Below are 21,930 nucleotides of genomic sequence, written 5' to 3'. Positions count from 1 at the left end.
AAGCATGCCTCTCCTGCAAGATCTCATGGGACCTCAGGGGGTAGATATTCCCTTAAGTAATATCAGCTCCAAGCCATAAAGATCTTTGAAGGTAATATGTGGGGCCCATATAAATTATTCTAAATCAATATGATCCTATGAAGGAATTGTGTTTGATGAAGTTAGGTAGCAGTAAAGTCACAGATTTCATCCATTCACTATGGTGTCAGGGGCCTTTCGATTGTAAGTATAATAATAATAATAATAATTATTATTATTATTATTATTATTATTATTATTATTATTTATTATTTATTATTTATTATATTTGTATGCCGCTCCTCTCCATAGACTTCCTTAAACTAAGGAAAATTTCATCCAGGATACATCAGTGATTACTCTTATACATGCGTCTTTCCTATGTCCTCGTGATCATTTTATACCTATTTGAAAGTGTATATAATCCTTCCATGCAGGAAAACACCAAGAAATCTACCTCTGCAAATCTCTTTTTGAAATATATACGGTATATAATTTTTGAATCATAGCACTGAAAACCAAGATACTATATTCATTTAAACACTTTTGGCAGGTTTATATTTAGACCAGCAATGTAGCTAAAGACTAATTAAAAGGGCATTAAATACTGAATTATTAATCATTAATTAGCAGCATATGGATTAAAAAAATAATGGAACCATAGGTAGAAGCAGGAAAAGGTGACATGGCTAAGAAGTAGACTCCCACAAGATAACCAAAACCACAATTCAAAAATCTAGTTCAAGCCTCACTCATTGTGGGGGAGTAACATTTTTTGCAGGTGCATTTATGACACAGCAATACTTAAGAGACAATCTTTTATCCATCAACACTGACGCATTCTGGCTCATTACTGTTATATAGATAACATGGAACCTAATGGCAAATGTTTATTTAATCTTTCCACGAATGTGCACTTCAGCATACTGAAAATGGTTGGAGCCATTTTTTATCTTAAATCTAAAGAGTTGAAGCTTGAACTTTAGAAATCAGACTGAATGAATCATATAATTAATGTCTAAGGTGCTATAACTTTTCATTTAGCAGCTTTACAACTTTTGATAATTTGCTTAAAAATAAAGATACTGCTAAAGTTAGGCAACATTATAAATATTCTTACTAGTGCTGGCTATTCCAAGGAATACACAGTGAAAAAATATAATGTACATGGAATCTAATATTGCATTCCATAATTCTTTACCAAGCTTGGGTTTTTTGATGGCATGATAGATTCTTGAATTTTTTGACATTTTGTATACTGCCCAGAGTCACTTGTTTGCAGACAAGCAGCTATATAAATTGGAATATTAATTCGAACAGCACCAAATGTGAGAAAGCCTGCAAACCTCTAATTTAATTTTTCACTTATTTATTTGTAAAAATTTATTAGCCGCTTCACCCTGAAGTTGGCTGAACTGTGGCCATTTTATTGTTTGTAGATGGACCATGAGGTCTTTTTCTACCATCAATCTTCTATGTTTCCATGTTTCTAGGGAGGTTTCTTTTCTCGCTGCTTCAGGGCTGACCCAGCCTGGAGCGAAGGGGACAGAGAGAGGTGGTGGGGTAGAGATTAGCTGGGGTGTTGTAGCCTAAATAAAATTATTTCCCCTGGGAATCAAGGATGTTCGTGGATGTGTCCTCAGGGTGGAGACTGAGGTCATCTAGCAAATGGGCTGTATGCTGATTGGACCATGTGACTGATTGGACCATGTGACTGAGACTCTGTATGCTGATTGGACCATGTGACTGAGACTCTGGTGGGAACTGATAAAGTTTTACTTTTAATTAAGGGGGGCAAACCTGTGCCCCCCTTAATTAGAGACGGTTTTCCACCAGGAACATGCCAATTTGATACAGTATGTCCTAATAATAAATGTTCTTTGAAGAATTTGCCTGCCTCGGAGTTCTTATTGTACTGGGATATATTATTTGGAACCCTGACAAGCTGCCCATTTTGCCACACGGTAACTCTGGACAGCTTACAATATTAAAAGATTTAAATGTTATTTTAATATGAATATACTACTATAAAAACAACCTAACTAAAAAGATGGAGGGGGCGGGAGTTTGATGAGAAAGGGGTGGGTGGGATCTGTTATCAACCAGCCCCAATGATAAACCCTTCCTTTGGAGCCCCAAATCAACCACTATAGTCAGGTCTTTAAGCGCTTGAAGATGGTAAGAAGAGTTGGAACTGACCTCACTCTGTGGGAGGGGAGGGCAATATATTTTAAAGGGCAGACACAATGTCAGAGAAAACTCCTCTCCTGGACCCAGAATTCCACCAGAATACCACCAGAATTCCCTAGCTAATGGGGACCTCCCCTACTGGTATGGATGGTGTGAGTCATTCCCAGTGGGATGAAATGGTCCCACTGAAATGAAACGGCAACATCCAGGAGGACTGAAGTGCTGCATCTCTATCGGACCTTGCTGTGAGAAAGCCAGGCTTTCAATGCCTATGACTATAGGTAGGAGGATGGGGGTATCTTGGGAGTGGAGCTTTTGGTGCAGAGTTCCTATTCTGCCCCCATGACAATCATTCCCCACCCACTATAGGTAGCCAGTAGCGGCCCTACTGGAATGCTTGTTTTAGCTTCCTGCACGTGCGCAGAGTCGTGACCTGAAGCAGTCCCTGCCAGGATCCACCAGCAGAAAGAAATCCTCCGGAAGCAGAGCAGCTCATCGGGGAGATGATGCTCCTGTGTCACTCGCTTGCTAGAGTCTCCCCGATGAGCTGCTCTCCTTCCTGGAGGATTTCTTCCTGCTGGTGGCTCCCAGCCAGGACTGACTGCTGCCACACCTTGCAGGACCCAGCCCCGGCCACCGGCCAGCTGCATTGGCGGGAGCAACAGCGGCACAAGCACCCCACACCCACCGGACAAGCGCTGCTCTCTGTAAGCCCACCTAATGGGGCACTGTTGCTGCTGGCTGCGGTGGTGAGATTCGCCTGCTGCACATGCGCAGAAGCTGAATCTCGTGTGTACGGTGCATGCACAGTCGGCGATAATGGAGTTGCGCGTGCAGATCCATTTCCATCGGTGGAACACCGTTCCATGCCATTCCACTTCCTGCCCTCGCCTGCCCCCACCCCACGCACTCCAGTTAAATGCCCATAGAGTGATAGGGTTTGTTTTAAACCTCTGAATGGAAGTGAGGATCCTGCTACCTGGAACTGCCCGAAAATGCAATGCATGGAGGCCAAAAATCTCTGAAGGGTGGGGGCTGGTGGGTGGGTAGGGCTATATTCAGTGTATAAGACACACCCAAATTTTCGCCCTCTTTTGGGGGGAGGAGTAAAAAGCTGCATCTTATACTCTGAAAAATATGGTAAACAGAACCGCATAGCTGTCAAAAACATATTATCTTCCTTGTTGTAAAACAGTCTGATAATATCTATAGCCTTAGAAGCTGCCATTCTCTTCATAAGGCATCTATTTTCATAGAGATGGAACGAAAACAAGACCAAATCATTTTTATATAGCAATGCTATTTTCTAAATATGTTTTAAATCACACCTCTTATTCCATTTGCAATGTTTTCTAGCTATTTTTGTTTCTGTTGCTGGTGTTAATAAAACTGTTAAAGAAGAAAATTTGCTTTCTTGTGTCTTATCAGCTTCTGTCATCTGCATTTAAAGGGAATAATCCCTTGAAAAGTCTCTAGAGGATTTTCCTTAATAGATTTGCCCTGAAGAAATGAAACTGCTGCTGGTTATGTAAACAGGAAGGAGAGCTGCATGCACGTTCATCTCGAAGATGAGAGCCCCCACTGAATTTCAAACAGATTGGATATTCCTGGAAAATGGAGTAGTTTATCATAACTAATTGCATGGAACAACACCACTGCTGATACCTTGTTCTTAATATTAGGATATGGAACTTTGCCAGTACTGAAAATCAAGCAGAAGCTCCTGATGTGCATTTCAAGTATAGCAGTCAAAAATCCTATTGACTTCAATGGAATCTGCATTGCCTTCAGCACTGCATTCCTACATTTTCCCATTTCTCTTCTTCTCTTCTCCCACTGTTACAGCAATTGTGATTGGATTCCTTGGAGAAATACCCAAGGGAGTCCCTTGATATTTGGAAATTTTAAATGTACAGTATTGGACCTGAACACCCTAATTTTACAAACTAATAATAATATCCATTTGAAACTACTTAGTTCCAATTCCTTAGATACCATCTTAACAATTCTTAGGTCCTTGGTTAGGACTTAAATGATTATTCACAACTCTTTGATTGTGAATCTAACTGTACACATACTACACATGTAATAAAAACATTTAAAAAACTAGCAAGCAAATAACAAGTTCTGGCAATAGTTAAGTGACAGGTAGAGCGGCTAATTTTGGTTGCATAAGACCAAGTCTTAAGAACAAAACTACACACAAAACTATTGTGAGTGAGCCTAGATCAACTTTGATAATGTCGGATGATGAGGAAGAAGAAGAACCAGGGCCGTCTGAGTACATTGGGCCCATGGCCTTGTCAGCTGAGGCAGAAAGTGAAGGGGAGGTAGGCAAGGGTGAAGAGGTGTTAATACAGACTATTTCTGAGTTGGAGGAGGAGGAGGGAGACCTTAGAGACAATGGACCACTGTTAGACCCTAGATTTAGAAAATACCAGAGCAGACAGCAGAATTTTTTTTATTTTTTTCCAGCTTGATTTGAATAAACTTAAATAGTAGCCTCAACCTCCATGAAAGTAGGGAATATATTACTCTATTCATACTGTTAAACCACTACCACCTATGAAAAGTAGTGTGATTGATTGGGCCAATATTTTTAACGTTTCTACGTTTCTACGTTTAACGTTTAACGTTGCATTTAACACCCATTAAATGCAACGTTCTAAGTTGAAAGTGAAATAAATATAATTGAAATATAATTACATCATACAAGCTGAAGTTGTACAAAGTACCTGTGGAAGTGATAGCAATTATCTTTTACTGTTTTAGTCAGCAGTATAATATCTTCGAGGCCCCACTTTTTTTCCCTATGTAACTTACAAGTGGGAACATCAAACTTCAGTCATTTTTCCCCACATTAGCATCCTATTTGAATAACCAAGACAAATATGCTAGAGAGAGAGAGAGAGAGAGAGGAGAGAGAGAGGAGAGAGGAGAGAGAAGAGAGAAAGAGAGAGACAGAGAGAGAGACAGAAAGAGAAACATAAAAAGAGAGAGAGAGAATGAAAGAGAGAGAGACTCAATAGAGCATTCTAAATACTGAAACAATTTCCAGTGGAATAGATACTGTATGTTTGACTTAGGGCCCTCTGTGATCAAGGAGGTCAACTTCACAACCAGAGAGACTGACCCTCAGATAGCCAGGCTGAAATGATTATGGCATATTAAACAAGAGAGATAATAAGGAAGACCTTTCTTAATAATCAAATAGGCTCACAATGAGCACTAATGAGAAAGGGAAGAGTGAGGCTTGACAGAATGAAACAGCCTGCCCAAATTAGAAACTTCCCAAAGAGTTATTCCACGCAGAATCTGGAGATTCCCCCTTCCTGGTATAAAGTTTTTAAGGTTAAATCTTTAAACTGACCCAGAAAAGTTAGATATATTATTTAGCCTTATGTATTTTAAAACTTCTGTTAAGTTTTGGACACTGATGTAACTGCTAAATTATTAATGAATTCAATAAATAAGCTAAATTTTAAAGGTATCTTAATTAAGGTTCTGCATCTACTAATTAACAATTGCCACACTTTCATATGAAAAGAAATTGAGACAGCCTACACATGCACAATGTTTATATGTCAGAACTGAATGTGCCATTTTTAGCGAGATTTAAATTTGAATTAAAATTTTAAAAAGCACCTCTTTGGCTTGTATGAAATGTAGAAGGTCAAACTGAACTTAGCTTGAGATATCTTCAGTTCAGTTTTTAAAGCATTCTGTTGCTTAAGACAGAGCCCAGATCTTAAGGTCAGCATTTCATAAAGATTTGTAGACGTTAGATATCCATTTCCACTGTATTCTCTTCTCTACCTCTCAAGTACTGATTGAAAAAGATTTCATCACTCTGTCTCAGAGACAGCTCAGAATCTTTTGAAGTTTAAGATGCATGGGGAATCGGGTTATGAAAAACTATCTGTGACATTCTTTATCATAGAAATAGCAATAAGAACAAAACATCCGTTTTAAAGGGTTATCTAATCTTATATTTACAGAGTGTCCAACTGCTTTCAGAAAAAGATATACTACTAGAAAAACTGCAAATTATTTTGAGAAGGTCAGAGCAATGTTAAGAGAGCAGAAAGCACTGACTGTTGTTTTAAGATGACTCAGAAGATTTTTTTGCTGGCCTTAAACCTCAGGCCATCAACCTATATGTCAAAAAGTTCTATTAAGAGATTAATAGAACTTAATAGAAAACCAAACCAGAATGCAAGTCTCTTAGACCAAATCCAACCTACGCTACTACAAGATTCATCCATATCTAAACAAGAAGTGGATTTGCACAACTGTTCCTTCTTTCACTTTTCCTCTATTAAGGAAACTGGGTCAAGTGTTGTTTGCTCTCATTTTCAAATCAAATTATACGAAGGGATGTGTTCCCAAGACTTTGATAACAGTGGATATGACACTCCTACAAATTGCATAATATGCGCTGATAGCTTTTAACATGCAAACTGATAAAAGTTTAAGATAATCCTACTACAATTCTGAATCTTTCTACCATCTCATATGTACTACTAAACTACTCTATTAGGTCCCACAGAGTCGGCCTTCTACAGATCCTGTCAACTAGACAAAGTCACTTGGTGGGACCTGGGGGAAGAGCCTTCTCTGTGGGGGCCCTGGCTCTCTGGAAGCAGCTGCCCTGGAGATTCGTACTGCCCCCACCCTCCTCACCTTTTGTAAGAGTCTAAAGCAGGGGTGGGCAATTCATTTTGCCATGGGGCCGCATGAGAAATTGGGAGGGTTTTAGGGGGTCGGATTAATATAATTAACTCAGGTCTACCCAATACTGTATATTATTGGGTAGAACTGAGTTAATTATATTATAAGTATAAATTATAGTTTTATATTATATTGTATTGTATTGTATTATGTATATATAATTATATATAATTATATTATAATTATAAATTAATTGCCCACCCCTTCCTTCCCTCCTTGTTCTCCCCATTTCTCCTTCCTTCCTTCTCCAGATGGACACAAGCTTCTGTCTCTCTGATTTTCTCTGCCTTTTATTTCTGCTTTTGGGCAGTTCTTTACTTCTCTTTCAAAATTTTCCTTTCAGGTGCCTCTCTTCAACTGACCTACATTTTCAGTTGAGAAAACATAGTGGAGGCTTTGCCTGAAAGTAGCTTTGGATTTCTTTTCTTCTTCCTCCTCCTCCCCTTTTCCCCCCTGAGAGGTGGGGTGAGGGGTTTGCTTTAAATTTCTTGGAAAGGCCAATGAAACCAATGAACAATTAAAAAATGAGCATTTATTGGACTTCTGCAAAAGGGCATGGAAAGAGAATTTCTTCTTCCTTCCTGCCTGCCTCCATTTCTCCTTCCTTCCTTCCTCCCTCCCTCCCTCCATTTCTCCTTCCTTCCTTCCTTCCTTCCTACCTCCGCGAGCCAGTCACAGACAGCAGGCACGCCGCATCCGGCCCCCGGGCCGCACTTTGCCCAGGCCTGGTCTAAAGACTCACCTATGCCAAGCTTGGGGTCATTAGATTCTGCCCCCTGGCTGATGAATGTATAGCGGGTTTGTTTATTGAATGGATATGTATGTATTTTAATTGGTTCTTTAGTTTTTAGATGTAGCTCTAAATTTTAATTAATTGGGGGGGGGGCATTTGAAAGCAAAACTTCTAGTAATAAATATCTTTTTCAAAAGTTACTAGCAGTGATAAGGCATGCTGGTTTTTGTCTTCAGCTAAAAGTTAATGTATTTGTTTGGGCAGAGGCTCTGAAACTGCCACAGAGACTGTAGTTCATGTGATACTTACAGGCATTAAACATGTACCTTGATGGAAAATCATCACACCAGATGAGAAAACAAAAGAGCTCATTAACAGCTGCTGAGTCACCTAAGCATCCACTGGGCACACAAAATATAACTTCTATCCTAAAGGCTCAATTTAATGATGGGAGGTGATCTGGATCTGATTTGGTTCAATACATAAAACAAAAAATGCAATGGAGACCAAGAATCATGCCAACTTATATAACGTATTCTGGAATAAAGACATGTTTACATCATGAATAATTATTGGCATGGATCTGTGTGGCCAGAATTCCATTGTATCAACAGCATGAATTCAGTAAAGAAATAGCAATACCTTTTGGACATCAGAGAATCAAATAAAACATAATTTAGGATAATGATGACATTATAGAACTTGATTAAACAATGATGTGCTTAGAACAGGGAAATAAGAGCAACTAGATGTTTTGGATGCAATATAACCAAGTAATGTGGAGACAAATATCCCAACAACCAAATAGATTGATTAAAAGCAATTTGATAACTGGGACCCTTCATTTTCTGTCCAATTCCAACAATAGATAGAGAATCCATCTAGAACAGGGCTGTCAAACTCACGGTTTGCGAGCCAGATGCGTCACGTACTGGTCATGCCCATGCCCAGTTTAGTGAAGGGGGGAAAGTTCCAATACGTCACGCGATGCCTCTGTGACGACTTGAGTTTGACACCCCTGATCTGGAAGAAGCAACACCAAAATGTTATCTATTGCATCATCCAATAACATTTTGGTGATATGCCAAATTAGTTCTCTTCTCATAATTTTGGAATCTGGAGAACAGTTGTGTTTTGGTGGTTTTAATTTGCGCACCCAACCAGAAGCAGTACTGTGCTCCTAAAAATGGAATGCTTTTAGCTACATGCAAAGAGATGCAAAATTAGACCAATGATTCCCATTATTCTATCCAATTAGACAAACAGAAGATTCATCCTCCCCGACATAAAAGTTTGAAGTGGCACTGGAAACTTATTATTTTCCAGAATGCTGTTTCATTCATTAATTTATAGAAAAATACTAGGGATCTCTGGAGAGAGAAAGAATATCCAAACCAATGAAGAGGCCTATATCTTCCAAAATATTCCATATTTGACATTAAAAAAGCAGGTATGAGGTTGTATCCAGGCAAACAAGCCCATAATAGTAGGAATATAATATCAATCTCTTTTTCTTGCAGAGAGAACATTTTTCCCCCAAGTAATTGATTCTAGACCGAAACCCTGTTTTAAAATTAAATGCAAATATTCTCAGGTTGCTACATTTAGAAACATTTAACAACTCATAACTTGTCATGGGCCCTTGTAATTAAATTGTGAAAAAGAATTTATAAAATGGAGCTAAGAAAAAAAAACCATCTACACAATTACTGTAAAGCATATGATTTTTTCCTCTTTTAATAGAATTAAAAAGAAAAAATATTATTCAGCCCAGGCTTCCCCAATCTGCTAGGTGTAGTACAAAAGGTTGATGGGAAATATTATCTAAAATCTGAAAAATATTTGTTCTTTGAGGAATGCTGATTTAGATGTGCATGTTACTCAACCAGGTTCAACACTACTTTTTAGAAAGGTATGAAATTAGAATCCCTAACAAGACAGACATTACCATCAATAGAAGAGATAATTTATAGCTCAGGGTTGAACTGTGGATCATTGATATCTCCAATGTTGGTTGTTTACTTACTAAGTTGGTTACTTAGTTTACTTAGGTAACTTCTTAAGTGCTAGAAGGGAATGGGGTGTGCTCTTTATTTATGTTTACATATGGATACACACGGACAGATGTAACCATAGTTTCAATTTGGAAATTGTGAGTGTCCTAGACCAAGGCCCTCCAACCTTGCAGGTTGGAGTTTTGCTGATTGGGGGATTGTGGAAATTGAAGTCTACAAGTCTTAAAGTTGCCAAGGTTGGAGACGCCTGTCTTAGACCAAGCTAAGTCCAAAAATGCTAGATATTCCTGGAAGCTTGGCACTCAGACAAATTAACCATCAACAGGCACACAGAGGTAAACAACATTTACATACTATTCAAAAGAGACAATTAAAACTCTAAAATGGAAACAAAATGACCAGAACACCTCCTCTCCAACAATCAACAATGATCTAAATTACATTTTGCTTGGGGAGTCACATCTCAAGATTCTTATTAACTTCAGCTTCCAGAGTGAAACAGCAATAACTAAGAACACACATAGTTTGTAAGATTAATCCAAAGTTAAAACTGGTTTCTCTATTTAAGAGGAGGGAGAGTTAACCAATACCCAGAAGCTCTAGGAATGTAAATGTGTTCTAGTTTAAGAGCACATTTTTTAAAAAAGAAAAACAAAGCAACAAGATGTACAGTATCTGGATTTTAACTAATCATATGACTGAACCACTGAAAACACCGGAGTGTAATTAGAAGCCTTGTGGCTTATTTGAATCTAAGCTATAGAATTCAGCAAGATTATAAAGTATCAGTCAAAAAAAAAAGGTGTTCTAACAGCTAAAATGCCTGGTATGTCAAAAAATTCTACTGCTGCAGCATAGCAGTTGTAATACTACTAAACTAATCAATCAACCCCTGAGTGCAGAATCAGGGAACCATATTCACTGACTGGATGGTGCAATCTGAACCTCTCAATTTAACAAGTTGCAAGGATGAAATTGGAAATACTGCCCCAAGTCCCCGCAGAATGTATGTGCCACAGAAGAAGAAAAATCGTACTAGCTGTAGGTTATAGATATAGGCTGATAAGAATCCCAGTTTTATCTAAATAACCTCTACTCTAAATCAAGGCTGGGTTACAACATTCAGCACTTTGTTTTTCACTGCATAGGGATGCAGAAGATATGGCTGGTGAAACTTTCATAGATTTGGCAGGATCAATCTAGTTTGGTAAGGTTTATGGGGCAAACCTAATATATACTATATATATCATAAAACAATTTTATTTTTGCCCCAGTGAGAAACAAAAGTTTTAGGTGGAATGAGAGGGTAGGGGTAAATTGTTACTTTCCCTCTTACTGCATCTTTTCTGGCCCTTTAAAAAGATCAGAAACATTAAAAAAAACTATTCTGACAATCAGAGAGTTACATGCAGCTTGTTACTTGGGGCAAATAAAAACATTACTGTAACACTGTATAAAAGAAATCTTTAAATGTAACCATACTCTATTTTGTTATCTTGTGCCAGGTCTGTAACATCCATGAGGTTAGAATCCATAGCAAATTACATTTCAGCAGTCTGTTTATTAAAACATGTACAAAAAGTCATTGAGTCAAAAGCCAGTCAAATAACAGGGCAATATGACAAATCAATTCTAATATCATCAGCTTTTATTGGCAATTTTTAAAAAATGTATCAAGAAAAGAAAATTCAAACTAACCTGAGTCCATATGCCTGGAACTCTTTCGAAGTCCATTCAGTCGTTTCTGTGTAATTAAAGACACACCAGTTAGAGATTATTTTATAAAATAAAAATAGTTCCCCTTTTCATGTAAATTCTATTCAATTAAAGCACCATTATTTCACATTGGTGTTTCCACCTCCAAATCTTCCAATGTTATGCTGACCTGAGATTTTCTTCAATTTTGCTGACCAAAAAATGCTAAGAACAGGACTAGAACTCGACAAGTCAATTCACGTAACTTGAGTTAACAAAAAAAGAATATGTAAAAAAATATATACCCTTTTTCCTCCAAAATAAGACATCCTCTGATAATAAGCCCAATTGGGCTTTTGAGTACATGACAATAAGGCCAAGCACTTAATTCAGGGTTCAGAAAAATATAAGACAGGGTCTTATTTTCTGAGAAACACAGTAGCTAAATCAGTATATATCTCCTTCATTGTTTACTTCATTCCATAAAATAGAGGAATTTTAAAAAAAGAATTACTAATTCTCTCCACATTCACATTTTCAGTTCATAGTGTTTTGGCCTTCAGAGGCAACACTGTTTCGTCTTTCCTGCTACAAATGGTATAATTCATCTCACCAATGCAAATGAATGAAGCTGTAGGAGGCTGTGAAGAACAGCCAAGTTGAGTGAAATGAAGCAATGCAGCCATTTGCTTCACTCTTAACTGCAAAAGGACATGATGTTTCATGAAAGCTTCAGGTGTGCTTTGTTTTCTTCTTTGCTGAAGTGAATCACGCCCTTGAAGGCCTGTACATTCCTAATGTTTCATGCTTATAGATGTTTACACTGCAATGTGATCTTTCTTGACTGCAAAGCTGCCATTTGTCCTACATTTAAAGAGAATTGCAAACTCTGAAATTGAAATGATACTGTTTGAACAATTTGCGACTGAGCGCTTATCCCTTGATTGCATGTTGGTGAAGTGCCTGGAAAGGAGACAAATATTCTTTTAAAATCCTCCAGAGAAGTACTGCGAGCGGAACACTGAAATTCCTCATCTCAGATCCCCCAAAAAGCCATTCAATGAACTTTAAACCAGATCTAGACCTGCCTCTGAACTGATACAATGTCCTTTGAAAGAAATGCTTTCAGACCGTCTATAAGTATTGTCTATTTTATTTTTAACAGTTTAATAATCAAAGCTTAGTATTAAAAGTTGCTGCATCAACTTCTAACTGACTGATCGGAAAGGTATGCCTGGAACAGAATTCAAAAACACTCCATACATGGGCAGGAAGCAAAAATGTGCCGAAATCTCACAAGAGACTGCTAGAGCATGTGTGATTTGGGCATTTTTTGCTTCTGCACAGAAGCCAAAAATCACTGAAATCACAAACCCACACATGTGTCCCCTCACAAAATTTTGCTTCTTCGCATGCGCGTGCGCAGGGGGAAAGCCCCCCCAAAAAAATTTTTTTAAAAAAAAGATGGCATCATCCAATTGACCGGCGAAAATGGCACGGGAGCAGTCACACACAAATTGCGCTATCTGGCAGCCACTCCAGTCAATGTTCCCTCTAATCTTTTTCCGGTGTGGGCGGGAAAGTATAGTGTCTGTGCGGCAGTCCCTTTGGGACTGGGTGGCATAGAAGTATGAATAAACAAATAAACAAATAAACAAATAAACAAATAAACAAATAAACAAATAAACAAATAAACAAATAAACAAATAAACAAATAAACAAATAAACAAATAAACAAATAAACAAATAAACAAATAAACAAATAAACAAATAAACAAATAAACAAATAAACAAATAAACAAATAAACAAATAAACAAATAAACAAATAAACAAACAAACAAACAAACAAACAAACAAACAAATAAATAATTCCCTTCTTTTTTATTAAAAGAAATTAATAATAAAACAAAACCAAAATCTATTACTAGCGAAGGGGCTGCGAGAGGGGTGGGGCGGGCATTCCCGAAGCGCACGGAGAAAACTCTCTCTCGCAGCCCCCTGGCTGGGAGCGCAGGAGGCGGAGGAGGAGAGGGGGCGGATCAGGCGGGCGGGGGGTGGGGAGGCAGGGGCGGCTGCGGCTCCCCTTCCTTTTACTGCCAGCGCCTCCCCGCCTCTTCCCGCAGGCTGGCAGGGGGATGGGGAGCGCGCGCCCGTGGAAAAGGGCGCACGCGGGGGTATTTGGGGGGGCGCGCCTGCTCACGGGCGCAGCTTACGGGGAACGGTGACTCCAGTGGAACGGAGTCACCTAGCGCTCCAGTAGAAACCCACCACTGATTAGGATACATACTGTCAAAGCTTTGCTGCCCTGTTCAAAACATATAATTCTACCATCGTTGATTAGCCTCCTCCATAGAGGTCTATGGCAATCCTCCACGGCCAACTCACCCCAGGCAACTTGCTGCAGGAGAGCTTGCCATGGGACAATTTGCCCATGGCCAATTCAGCGCAGGACAACTTGCTACAGGACAAGAGTTACAAAATATCAAAGAAACGGTAGAATAGACTAATTTAAAAAAGGATGCCAAAGGGGGGACAGAATGAAATGTGAATGACGAAAAATAAAATAACGTATTTGTTTAAAATAATTAAATTTAATTGTTAAATTGTCTGACAACAAGTTGGCCATGGCAAGTTGTCCCAAGGTGAGTTGACCACAGTGAGTTGAGCCCAGTGAGTTAGGCATGGTGAGCTGGCCTCAGCAAGTTTTCACATCCCACCTCCATGGTGCTCCCTGAGGCAGTATAACTTTACTGTACAAAGCCATATAAAAATATCATTTTTTTCTAAAATGTATATGTATGTTATTATAGTTAATGTTTGAATGTGTGTAAAACTTTTGAACAGCAATTACAAAGTTCACTTTCTATTAAGAACATGTTTTACTATAAAAAAAGGACTTAGCATATTAAAAGGTCACTGCAGTAATGAGTATGCAGTAATGATGTACTGTAGTTGGAAGGAACATATGAAAAATGTTTAATTTTATGGGGAAGAACAGACACAATGAGGAAGTGACAATATCTTGCCCAGAGTAATATTTAGAAAAGAAAATTTAGAATATTGAAAAACAGGATATCTATATACAGTATTTGATAGTTTTTATGGAGAAGATAAATGAAAAATAGGGGAAGTATCAATTATTCTATGTAGGCAACTTTCTTGCATGACTGTGATCCTTCCAAAATGTGTTTTATTTCCTAAAACACACATAGCTTCCTCTTAAAAGCAGAGATTCAAAAGCTATCATTTTCATTTACAGAAACATTCTGTCTAACTACATAAAAGAACAGAGCACTTTTGAAAAATGCAGTTATAATAAAGGTAATTTATCTTTCATTTTTAAGAAATCTATCAGACTGTCAAAATTGGGGACTCTTATTATTTGCAAAGTACATAAGGTAAGTTACTGAGAAGACACGGTATTAGAAAAATCTTTCATAATCTCCATATTAAGATTGGGTGGAAGAAAAAAAATGTTCCGGAACACCTTTTAAAACCCTGCATTCAGCTCAGAGTTGCACACTTCCCAGATAACTTCAAGTATTCAACAAAACCATTTTCTTCTACTAGGTGATCATATGAATTGCATATAATTTTAGTATTTCATTTCATTTCTAAGAATATATATAAATCAAATTCAACTAAAACTAAAAGGGTTGGCTTTTTTTCCCTAGTGATCCAAGTAGGACAGGGCATAAAAAAAATCATTCAGGAACTTCACGGACCGCATGTCACTCCATTCAATTGTCTTAAAACAGAGTTTAAAAAAGAAATACCTTGCATACTTTAATTTCCTACACTTTTTAGCTCATTTTTAAAATTGGTCAACAAACCTTTCAGCTGAAAATAAAGACAGCTAAAGTTTAGACCCACTTAAAGAAAGCCTGACATTCCCAAAACATAATTAACTATCTACTACCCTGGAGCTGGCCATACATGTATTTGGGGCGCTGGGACAGTCCAACAAAATGCTTGAAATGTCATACAGAAAGTAAGCTCAAGCATATATTACACATTTCTTGTAGTCAATTTCTCCCTGCCAACAATGATTTTTAAATTTGACATTATGGTATATATTTTCCCAAGAAATACAATGTAGTCTTACATTCGTGCCCTTAACCTTAGACTGAGATGGTTTACTAAGCAATTATTGCTTCTAATAGGAACTAGTAAGTTACAATTTAGGCCCATGAATATCATCTTTGTCTGAAATTCACTTTGCAATTGTATTGAATTGAATGGGTAGCTGGCAAACTCTGTATTCTAGTGCCAAATATACACAGGCTGTCCTACCCTTCATAATCGGTGAATGATTAATTTGCTACTCCCTCAAAGCTTTCCAATTTCTGATCATTCCCATTCCAGAATATGCTACTTGTACAGCAATTTTATCATTAGTGCAATTGCAGCTCTGCTGAACTTGTCCATCAGTAGTTTCCTCTGATAAATAACATGGGTTCATAGAGAAAATTATGCAAAGCAAACATAAATTATTTCCCCCAAAGAGAGGAGAAGATATTGAACAAGTTTAATTAGCTCTCAGATTAATGGTTAATTCTTAATAGTTGCCACTTCACTGCAGAGTTTAAAGCAAACACTGTTTGGTAGAGATTCGTATTTGGAAACCAAGACTTAACATTCCAGTTCCAAAGTTCTTTCGACAAGTGAATGGAGTACACTTCTAAAATTATACATGTTGCTCTTAATAAAAGCAATATTTTTTAAAAAAGAATGGTTAAGAAATCAAGTCCCGCTTGTCTTGTCATTGTTCCCCAATTAATGTCAGATTATTATATTTTAGAGCTATATTCAGAAGGAAACTACACAATTAACACGCTGTAGTCCCCATACACTGTAACAATAACCACCCTAGCTTCTTTTTATAAATCCCCCAAATGGTCCACTGTCCTGAAATTAACTTTCCATAGAAAAATTGTCACTTACCATGATCATTCAGTCAAAGTGTTTACATTTGCAAAGCAATTCTTAGGCAGCTTTATAAAGTCAGCATTTTGCTGCTCAATTTACTGCTCACCAATTGAGAAAGGCAGAGGATTGTATTTATTCATTAAATTCAATATAAGTATATGTTGGAAATTTAGAACACGTAACTCTCCTGCTACATCATGGACTAGCCCTTACTTGTGAATTTACTTTGTTCTTTCTTGCTATGAGTTTTCTGTTAATCTTCGGTATGCTGAAAGGGTTTGAGGAAAATTATGCAAATCCTGCAATACTTGTTAAAGCATGGTTCAAAATGGATGAAGAACATGCAGGATTTCAACCTCAGAGTTATGCATTTAATTACTACACTCCCTGAAATCAATAGAATTTAACAATGCTTCATTTTCAGCAGTTCGATCCTTTGTTTCTCTTTTTTAATCTAGGATTATGCAAGGCATGCAAACACAAAGTTCCTTCAGAAATCATCATACAGACCTAAAAAAAACCCTCTTGCCTTCTGTCAGGGCTAAAAGACTGATATGGAAAAAGGAGGCATTTTGATCATATCCACAATAAATATTACATGATTTTTTTTTTAAAAAAAGGCACACTTACCTCATGTTTCAGGGTTCCATGCTCTGAAACAAATGTAAAAATTGGCATGGTCAGTGACAGAACGCTCACACTGTACCACAGTAATCCCTAGTAGCTCTGGGATACAGTGAGAGTACACAGAATGACTTTGTTTTGCTAGCTGATAACCTGTTTTATGCTCCAACAGCCCTGAGGCTCACGCTAGTTATTTTGCAACAGGCTTTACTTTTATTGGCTCAAGTCAGGCAGCACTGAACAGCTATAAAAAGTGCTGGGTTTATACTTAACTCCATGACACATAGCTTTCTGAACCAATAGATTGCCTAAAATTTCTGAAACACTCTGAAATCTGCAGAAACTTATAGAGGTGAACATTTTTCAGTTTAAAAGTATACAGTGATTTGAATCCTCACTTTAGCATAGAGTAATTGCAATTTCTTCTTCCCAAAAACCTATATCCAGAATATATTATTATATGTTTAGTATTATTATTATTACATTATATTACATTGATTTCTCAATCTAATGTAAGAATTATATGGAGTTTTTTCATTACACAATGTGCATATATTTATGCACCTTTCTCTGATACACAAAACATACCAAATCCTAGTCCATCTTAACAGTGGTGGGGTTCACTTATCTTCGCTACTGGTTTGGATCTGTGTAATGCACATGGGTGCTTTGATCACACCTGGTGCTTCTGCGCATGCACAGAACCATCTCTGCGTTTGCAGATCATCCATGATGACGTCTGGGTGAGTGGGCAGAGCCTCCCACCACTGCTACTGGTTCACCCAAACTGGGGCGAACCATTAGCAACCCACCACTGGGTCTAAAGCCAAATATTGAAAGCGCTTTGGACTGATCCACACATATATGACAATCACTTAGACAGTAGATCCAGTAAGTGATTGGCACGTGTGAATGAGGCATTACAAAACTTGTCCTATAAACAGAATGTTCATATTTCCTCTTTTAACTTCAGAAATAGTAATCTAGCTGGATGAGCTTTGAACATTCAAGAATCAAGAACACTCATTTGCATTTATCAAATTATAGTTCTCTTCTAAAGGAATCTGATTTGATATGGGGGGGGGGGAATACAGTCATACCTCGTCTTATGAACCTAATTGGTTCCCGGGGGAGGTTCGTAAGACGAAAGGTTCGTAAGACGAAACATTGTTTCCCATAGGAAACAATGTAAAGTCAATTAATCCGTGCAACAACAAAAAAAAAACGCTGCCGCCCGGCTGTCACCTTTTAAAACAGCCCGGGGACTTCTCATCGGCCTCCCGAATGCCAAACGCCAAACCCAAACTTCTGGGTTCGGCGTTCAGGAGGCCACCAAGAAGCCCCCCGGCTGTTTTAAAAGGTGACAGCCGGGCTGCGGGGCTTCCCAGCAGTCTCCCGAACCCTGAACCCGGAAGTTCGGCAAAAGTTTGGGGTTCGGGAGGCTGCTGGGAAGCCGCGCAGCCCGGCTGTCACCTTTTAAAACAGCCGGGGGACTTCCCAACAGCCTCCCGAAGCCGAACGCCAAACCCGAACTTCCATGTTCGGCTTCGGGAGGCTGCTGGGAAGTCCCCCGGCTGTTTTAAAAGGTGACAGCTGGGCTGCGGGGCTTCCCAGCAGCCTCCCGAACGCCGAACCCGGAAGTTCCGGTTTGGCGTCCGTAAGACGAAAAAAGTTCGCAAGAAGAGGCAAAATTTTTCTGAACCCTGGGTTCGTATCTCGGGTTGTTCGTAAGACGAGGGGTTCGTATCTTGAGGTACCACTGTATTTAAGTTATTGCTGAGATTTTTATAAAAAAGCAAAACAGAATAGGCAGTATTCTGCATGATATATTCTGAAATGCAATATTAAAAATGTAAAGGAACCACAAAGCAAAATATAAACTTCATATTTGCAAATATTTCTTACAAAATCAAAATGAAAACGATCATAATATTACCAAATAAAAATAATCACGTTCTTAAAAGATCATGAAATAGTGCCTAGCTCTCACTTCTTCTTTTTTTATAGAAAACACTACCCCTATTATACTATGGTAAAACTGGTTTACTTCACAAGAAAGTATATACCTTAAGAATAAGGGGAAAAACAAGAGAGCTGAATTTATATATGCATCTTAAATTGGCTTACGTGCAACGAACTTCAAATTAAAACATTTTAATATGCAGTCAAAGTAACGCACAATTCAAGACATGAGTGGACATGCCCCTTATTTTATTTGAATAGCTTCTCATGAAATGAAATATGATTCTCCTAATTTGACAAGAGAGATCTTATAATGCACAAGCTAAGATTGTTTAATTTTAGGCAGTTATCCAGGAATTTCTTCTCTCCATTGCACAACTGAAAACCCCCACCCCAAATAGACTATTATGCAAAATGGTTTTAAGAACCTAGAAATCTTTGTTAGTGCACTCCACGATTCCCACCTCTAATGTGTGAAAAATGGGTCTTATGCCTACAGGAATATCATCATAATAAAAGAAATTCATGTGGCAAAATTCATTACCGTATCTTCTTATTAACACAAGTCAAATATACACTAGCATGCAGTAGTTCTTTGTTGCACATATATTACAGAAACAATTGTACTCAGATTGGCTATGGATCACTCCACAAACAGTTGAAATGTTTGAAGTCAAGAGCTAGAAAGGCTCTTGTGTCTAATAAGGACTTGTGGCAGACTACAGTCCCTGAAGCAAATGGGATGGCATTAAAAGGCTGAGATCAGCAGTCAGATAGTGAATTCTAGTCAGCATAATTTTTACAGATAAAGGTGAGACTGTGGGATTGCCCATTTGCACTCCAGACAGCTGTTCCTCATGAGCAGACTTGTAGGAACTTTCAGAATAAGCTGATGGGTTGAGTGTCTAGTAGTCAAAAGATTTCAATCAAGCTCACAGCCATAATGCAAACTACAAGGTTCATGGAAACCTCACTTTCTTAAAAACTTTTGGATGTAATTAATATATTGTTAAAGAGAGCTATTCTGATTAGAAGGATAGGATAATCAAACCTAGAGAGTGAACCATGTTGCATGGGTTTTTTTTAATGGCCTTTTCCCATGCTGCATAAAAACTGATTTTCAATAAACGGCTGCTAACATGGTATATTCATTTTCAGGCCCATACATTTCAATGTATCCTACAAAGACTTTGGCAAAATTTAGTGCACTTTATTATGCATAAGTAGATGGAAAAACTAGAGCAAGTGGGTGAATTTATGTACTTTGTTTTACCAAAGACAGGGAAATAGAGGGAGGAAGGTGAATTCATGCAAAAGCTGATAATGGGAAGTTAGTACAGGTAGTCCTTGACTTAACACTTAGAAACAATTCAAAGTTACAATGGAAATACTAACGACCCAGAATCAAATTTCTGATAGTTTTGAGGGGGCTTGGTCACATGAACTGAATTTATCAACTGCAGCATTCACATCTGAGTTGGTCACCTGAGTGACTTGTTTTACTACTATTACAAATTACAGCTGTGATGAACAGGCTCCATTACAATCATAAGTTGAGGACTACCTGTAGCCTCTTGTGAGAAATAAATATTCCTCCAAGAAATCAAAGTGGCTTTTAATGCTTTGCTCCTTTTTGCTATAAAGAATTGAGAACTGGGGCATTTTAGGAGAAATATAAAAATAAACTGAATGCTGTGGAAATAGGAAAAATATAAAGTGCATGTGGTAAAACAAAATAACATAGGATCAAGAAGAAAGGATGCAAAATGAATGAGGTTGTCATTTGTATTTGTATTTATTAGATTTGTATGCCGCCCCTCTCCCTAGACTCGGGGTGGCTCACAACAGTGATAAAAACAGTACATAGTAACAAATCTAATAATTAAAATCTAAAATAGCAATTATACATATAAAAAATCTTAAAAAAAAACCCCAGTAAATAAAAACATACATACAGTCATGTTGGGCACAAAAACTACATAGGCAAGGGGAAGATGTCTCAGTTCCCCCAAGCTTGACAACAAAGATGGGTTTTGAGGAGTTTACGAAAGGCAAGGAGGGCGGGGGTAGTCCTAATCTCCGGGGGGAGCTGATTCCAGAGGGTCAGGGCCACCACAGAGAAGGCTCTTCCCCTGGGTCCCGCCAGACGGCATTGTTTAGTCGACGGGACCCAGAGAAGACCAACTCTGTGGGACCTAACTGGTCGCTGGGATTCATGCGGCAGAAGGCGGTCCCGGAGATAATCTGGTCCGGTGCCATGAAGGACTTTATAGGTCATAACCAACACTTTGAATTGTGACCGGAAACTGATCGGCAACCAATGCAGACTGCGGAGTGTTGGAGTAACATGGGCATATTTGGGAAAGCCCATGATTGCTCTCGCAGCTGCATTCTGCACGATCTGAAGTTTCTGAACATTCTTCAAAGGTAGCCCCATGTAGAGAGCATTACAGTAGTCGAACCTCGAGGTGATGAGGGCATGAGTGACTGTGAGCAGTGAGTCCCGGTCCAGATAGGGCCGCAACTGGTGCACCAGGCGAACCTGTTCAAACGCCCCCCTCGTCATTATGTTGAGCGTGAGACACTGAGTGAGTAACTTGGTTTGGTCTCACAGAGTTAAAGAGCGAGGATGGAAGATTAGAAGATTGAGAAATTTGTGGTCAAATAGAGTTCTTGGGATCCTGAAAAACAGACTCTTTAGAAACAAAAGACACTGAATTGTCATAGGGACACAGTGGGGAAAAAAGATGGTTTTTAAGATAGAAAGTTGTGGAACAGTATTGGCAACGTTTAAGATGTGTGGACTTCAACTCCAAGATTTCCCCAGCTAATTCTGGGAGTTGAAGTCCACACATCTTAAAGTTGATAAGTTTGAGAAGCATGGGTGTGAAAGGATAAAGCAAATAGAGTTTGTGTAAATTAGATTTAATTAAATTGCCTTTTCATTTATTTTCTTATCTCACACCTTGAATTTTGCTTGCTTACCATCTTATTTCATATTTGCAGTTTGCATATTGTTGTTTACTCTAAAA

General features: G+C 38.3%; 1 protein-coding gene across 1 annotated transcript in view; it reads right to left on the bottom strand.

Moving 5' to 3' along the window:
- The window catches only part of VAV3 (vav guanine nucleotide exchange factor 3), a 240,778-nt gene that overhangs the window by 47,806 nt on the left and 171,042 nt on the right, over window positions 1–21,930 (bottom strand). Inside the window, exons 18-19 of the mRNA XM_070746427.1 lie at window positions 16,943–16,965; window positions 11,386–11,431 (exon numbers count right to left, since the gene is read on the bottom strand). Coding sequence (XP_070602528.1) covers window positions 11,386–11,431; window positions 16,943–16,965 — 69 coding nt within the window. The remainder of the gene's footprint in view (window positions 1–11,385; window positions 11,432–16,942; window positions 16,966–21,930) is intronic.

Source organism: Erythrolamprus reginae, chromosome 3 (genome assembly GCF_031021105.1).
Source record: "Erythrolamprus reginae isolate rEryReg1 chromosome 3, rEryReg1.hap1, whole genome shotgun sequence".
In the NCBI taxonomy this organism is placed as follows: Eukaryota; Metazoa; Chordata; class Lepidosauria; order Squamata; family Dipsadidae; genus Erythrolamprus; species Erythrolamprus reginae.
This window is presented reverse-complemented; position numbering and strand designations above follow the sequence as displayed.